The 6000-nt window shown below is 34.8% G+C and overlaps 1 protein-coding gene across 1 annotated transcript in view; it reads right to left on the minus strand.

Annotated features, from left to right (window-relative positions):
• Window positions 1–6000, minus strand: part of Fcho2 (FCH domain only 2) — a 97645-nt gene that overhangs the window by 23571 nt on the left and 68074 nt on the right. Inside the window, exons 14-17 of the mRNA XM_021208205.2 lie at window positions 4033–4044; window positions 3264–3288; window positions 1697–1739; window positions 83–171 (exon numbers count right to left, since the gene is read on the minus strand). Of these exons, the coding sequence (XP_021063864.1) occupies window positions 83–171; window positions 1697–1739; window positions 3264–3288; window positions 4033–4044 (169 nt within the window). The remainder of the gene's footprint in view (window positions 1–82; window positions 172–1696; window positions 1740–3263; window positions 3289–4032; window positions 4045–6000) is intronic.

Consider the following 6000-nt stretch of genomic DNA (forward strand, 5'->3'; position numbering starts at 1 on the left):
GGGAAAATGCTGCTACTATATTCCCAAAAATAAGACATTGCTTATATACATATATTTTATTTGGGGGGGTTCTTTTTTTTACCCGATGATGACGAAGTTAGCGGAGCTGAAGATGACTCAAGAGATGATCCGAACAGGGGGTCCCAAGCAAGTAAATCACTGGTCCCTTTCCTAGAGTAACATTTTAAGAACAATGATTAGAAATATTATTGTTAGCATAAAACCATTTATTTTTGTTCTACGAAATTCTAACAATTCAATCAATGTGATTCAATACTTAGACACACTGAGAAATTTAGTCAATAGACTTAGCAAGCAGCATGAAGCAGAATTTACAATAAAACATCTTGTTGGCAGGGAAAGTGATAAGGATTAATCTTCTTTGATCAAACCTTGCTAAACTGAAATTGAGTATGAAGAACAATCACTTTGGATTTACAATTGAAGAAAAGCAGCAATGTGAATGAGCTACCTGATAGACACAGCTAATAGATTCTAAACAGTCTGAGTCCTAGCATAGTCTAGAATATAAAATTCAAAAGAAGTGAAATCTAAGAAATTCTGAATAGAATGTAGCTCTATTCTGTCAAAATTATTACAATGACCTAGAATCAGCTATCTAATATTTCAACATGCACCAATGCAAATATGTCCCACCTTGAACAATAAAGCCTACTATTGTAGCTATGTAAGCGAAATCTGAAGATTAAGCTTTAGATGCTAAACAACTTATCTTTAAAAGTTATAAATACAACCAATACCACCACTGCCCTCATTTCGTACCTCACAGGCACCTAATAGTCTGAAACCACCCACTTCACTAAGCTGAACGTTCACTCACATAAAACATTAACTCAAACAAAGTACTCTTGCTGGAACAGAAGTGAGAAGGGAGCACTGACTAACGATTTATTTTTCCCTTCTGTTTTAAGAGCTAGCGAGATGGCTATCTGGCGTCTTGCCTTTTCATCTTGAGATACCCAATCTTGAAGCTCATAACATATGGTCCATTTTACAAAGTCACAACCAAAAGTGATGGGGAATGTGAGAAAGAGAAATGAGAAAATTCCCATAAAAAGCTGAAAACATATTAGGCATGAATTGAAGACACCAACATTTGTTAGGAAGCAGTACAGCTACCAAGAACAACTGCAGTTTTGTTTTGTTTTTTTTAGGGAAAAAAAAAAGAAGTTTCACATGAAAAGAAATTAAAATATCTAAAAGCTCCAATTTTACAGTTCAGAAAACAATATGACTAACATGTAACTGCAAAATTCTAGAAAAAAAAAGACAAAAGACAATACTTAAATCTAAAAGTGGCTTAAAAAGGGGGGGGCTACCTAAGCAGAGCATGAATTTTTCTACACAGTAAGAATACTGGTTATGACATTATAGTGCCAGCCCTTTAAGAGCTGCCCAGAGGGACTGGGTGGGGTGGCAAAGAGGAAAAAAGAGAAAGTTGTTCAAACCCACAGAATGGACAAGACTGATGATCCATGTCAAGATGCATGGTCAGCAATGGTAACAAATGTATGAACCTGGTAGGGGATTCTCACAAGGAAGCTTGGCATAGTAAGGGTAGGGAATATATAAGGGCAATCTCTGTACCTTTCACCCAGTTTTGATCTTGGCTTAAAATTGCCTGATATAATAGTCTATAATAAAGTCTATTAGAAGAAATAAACAGCAAACTTACTCAGTAGGTAGAGAAGACGGCTTTGATTTTGTTAATTCTTCATCTAATTAAAAAATTAAAGTATTATGAAAAACTAATCATCTGAGACAAAAATATTTTAATTAAAAGTTCTTCTATATACTTACATATTCCAATGCTAAAAACAACTTAGAAATTTTGGAATAGGAAAAATAAATAAAAACAATTGTGGAAAAAAACCAAAGGTGAATGTCTGCTGATTTTTTTATTCTTTTTATTAGCTTTATAAAAGAAAACATGGACTGTAACTTTAAAAATTGTAAGAACTGGGTATGGTGGTTCATGCCTTTAGTTCTAATACTCCAGAGAGCAGAGACAGGTGAAGTCTCTGTGACTTCAAGGCCAGTCTGGTCTACATAGCGAGTTCCAGGACTATACAGTGAAACCTTATCTCAAAAATAAATAATAAGGAAAATTAGAGGAGATGTGTAAATACGTGTGTGTATTCTACGTAAGAATTTTAACTGATGAGTCCTACAGTAGTTTCACATTCTCAGAGTATACTACTGACTACTATGCAATCATTAATAGTGATGAGCTACTGAAGGAGGTCCTAGTCTTTCCTGCTGCATTCTGCAGCTACGAGGAAGGCATCTGACCAGCGAGAACAGCACTGAGTGAGGTCTGATCAGTGAGCATCTTTTGCTACATCAAGCAACAACTGATGACTACAGTGATTCCCAATGGGCTCTGCAGCTCATCAGGAGTACCACACTGTATGCTATACCTGCTCGCAAGGGTTTCCCTTGTTTTTTTCTGGATGTTTGTTCTGTCTCAAAGTGCTTGCTGCACTGTCTTCCATCTTACAGCAACTCCACTTAGTCACATTTTCTCTACAATTTCTGTCATCAGACATTTCTTTTTAATGGTAAACCCTTATTTTCATTTTGTTCTTTATTATTAATTCAATGGGGGGGGGCCTTTTCAATTGTGCTAAAATATTAATGAAGACTAATTTTTTAAAGATTTATTTATTATATGTGAGTACACTGTAGCTGTCTTCAGACACCTTAGAAGAGGGCATCAGATCTCATTACGGATGGTTGTGAGCCACCATGTCGTTGCTGGGATTTGAACTCAGGACCTCTGGAAGAACAGTCAGTGCTTTTAACCACTGAGCCATCTCTCCAGCTCCTGAAGACTAATTCTTGTTAAGCATTCTATTTACAAAATTACAAAAAAGGAGTTTCCTATTAAGTCTGATTTTTTGTGTATAATTCTGCAAAAAATGTTACACCCTAAAATTTGTAGTATTATACCTAAGGGGTGTGTATATGCTAGGGTCGCATTAACAACAATTAACAGTCTATTTTAACATTCTTAATCAGAAGTTACTGTCTATCTAGCTTTGTTGTTTTCTAAAAAATTCTATAAGATAAATGAAGATGTTTCTTAGTGCAACAAGAACCACTTTTCTGCATAAAGTATCCTCTAGTCAACCAGTAAGACTGGCAATACGAGAAAGAGCATTAATTAACTACACAAGGCTGAGACTAGCAATGTGCCTGATAGTCTTACATAAAATAACCAATTCCTATACCAAACTTACTAGATGAATTCCGATTCATCTGCACCTAAAACAGAAACACAAAATTTAAGTATTATTAAATAAATAATTTAACTTGGTAACAAACTATTTGATGTTATTAGCCGGGCGTGGTAACGCACGCCTTTAATCCCAACATTTGGGAGGCAGAGGCAGGTGGATTTCTGAGTTTGAGGCCAGCCTGGTCTACAAAGTGAGTTCCAGGACAGCCAGGGCTATACAGAGAAACCCTGTCTCGAAAAACCAAAAAAAAAAAAGTTATTAATACCAATCTATTTTATGTGGTCTTTATCATATATACTTAATTGTAAATTGCATTTACAAAAAAGATGTTTAAAAATTCAGTAATTGGGCTGGTGAGATGGCTCAGTGGGTAAGAGCACCCGACTGCTCTTCCGAAGGTCCTAAGTTCAAATCCCAGCAACCACATGGTGACTCACAACCACCTGTAAAAAGATCTGACACCCCCTTCTGAAGTGTCTGAAGATAGCTACAGTGTACTTACATATATAAATAAATAAATAAATCTTTAAAAAAAAAATTCAGTAATTATAAATATACCTCTAAATGTAAACATAATAATTTCTAGTATAGTAATTGAATTTAAAAAGTAAAATACATGTACCTAATAAAATGTTCTTAAAAATACCATCAATATCTAAAGCAAAATATTACAATAACAATCTAATTTAACCAAATTTTAAAAATCAAATGTTTTATTATACTTAAGTTTTTAAAAGTCAATAGGCAAAATATAAAATCTGGCACTTACTGGACTGTGTCTCTAGCAGTACATGGAAAGAAAGAGAAAGACAATGTTCAGTATAGAATTTAATTTTCTTTTCACACTTAATAATTTGTCATTTTCCTTCTAAATCCTACTTAAAACATATTCACCTTAAAACACATGGATAGGGAGGAAATTATACAAGTTCACCAGATGGGCAACAAAATACATGCAAAGGCATCTTCTTTTCAAATCCAACAGTCACTATTAAACTTTTCCTTTAACTATTTTCTGGGCATGAAATTAATATATATTCTTTTTTTTTAAAGATTTATTTATTTATTTATTACATATAGGTACACTGTAGCTGTCTTCAGACACCCCAGAAGAGGGCATCAGATCTCATTACAGATGGTTGTGAACCACCATGTGGTTGCTGGGATTTGAACTCAGGTCCTTCAGAAGAGCAGTCAGTGCTCTTAACCGCTGAGCCATTTCACCAGCCCATATATATTCATTTAAAAACAGGAAAAAAACAAACAGATGAGACATGAAAGCTTTAAGAATACCTACAACCTCAGCTGTTCATAAAGAACTTCATAGCATTTTAATATATATCCATCCCTTTAAGTTTTTGCTTATGTGTATTTTTAATTAGTTATGCTGTTATACAATAAAAATTTTCAATGGTTCATAATTCTCTACTTCGCATATACAAGTCTCTTCATAACTACATACTCATCAATGTTAAAATAGTAATGATATAATAAATTCTCACTTCAGAAATCTTTGAGGCATGGCCTTGAGAATTTAATTATAGAACCCTTTCCCCCCATCAAAAAATATTTACTCCTCCCTTACCCTGCCTTGTTCCTGAGCATCAAACTAGGGCATAATGCTTGCTTGACAGTTGTTCTACCCATGGATTGATACACAAGAATATGAGTGCTAAGAAAAAAACACTTTCACTTACACACAGACACACACATGCAAAACTTTGAATGTATAATTAGGGCCAGGTGTGGTGAAACATGCATTTAGTCCTAGCAGGAGGCAGAGACAGGCAAATCTCTGTGAGCTCAAGGCCAGCCTGGTCTATGGAGCATATACTAGTCAGCCTATCTCAAAAATGATACACTGAAATTTAAAAAATGAAAACCCACATACAAATTAGATATAACACATAAAATGGGGTTATAACAAAAATTATTATGGAAAACAGGTTTTTAAGTAATGATAATATGCATATTTCCACAGAAACTTCTCATTCTAAGTCATACCTTTCTCCTCTGTAATATTTCTGAATTCATATTACATCAGTGGCTTTGTTACTATAGTATTGTTATCATTGTGTATGATATATGTGTGTATGATTGCAGGCACACGAGGGTGGAAACAAGAACACAACTTTTCAAAGTTAGTTTACTCCTCCAAAGTGGTATCTGAGAATAGAACTTGACACATAGCAAGTGCTCTAACAGCTGAAATATCTCACTGGCTATATTAGTATTTTATTTCTTCCTCAAATTCAAATGTGACAGCAAAAGAAAAAATATAAAAATTCAAAAAAAGAGCCAGGAATGTCACTCAGTAGTAGAGTATTTGCACAGCATAAGCAAAACCTAGAGTCACGCTCTAGCACTGCAGGGGAAAGGGGGAAAGTCTGAATTCAACCTTTAAATTGATTTCCATGACTTCTTTTTACATTGGATTTGAAAACAAAGGAAACCCTTTAAAATTAAATGAGGAAAATATTCATTCTGTCAGTTCACAATCTTTTGCCAGAGACACACAGCACTGTTTATACAATATAACAAATAACAAATATTCTACATTTTGACTTTCTTAAAAATATTTTCATCAGGTGGTGGTGGTCTACATTTTTAGTCCCAGCACTAGTTCAAGGCCAATCTGGTCTAAAGAGTGAGTGCATGACAGCCAGAGCTATACAAGGAAACCCTGTCTCAGAGACAAGAAGAGAAGAGGGGAGGAGAGGGGAGGGGAGGGGAGAGG

This window comes from Mus pahari, chromosome 11 (genome assembly GCF_900095145.1).
Source record: "Mus pahari chromosome 11, PAHARI_EIJ_v1.1, whole genome shotgun sequence".
Taxonomy (NCBI): domain Eukaryota; kingdom Metazoa; phylum Chordata; class Mammalia; order Rodentia; family Muridae; genus Mus; species Mus pahari.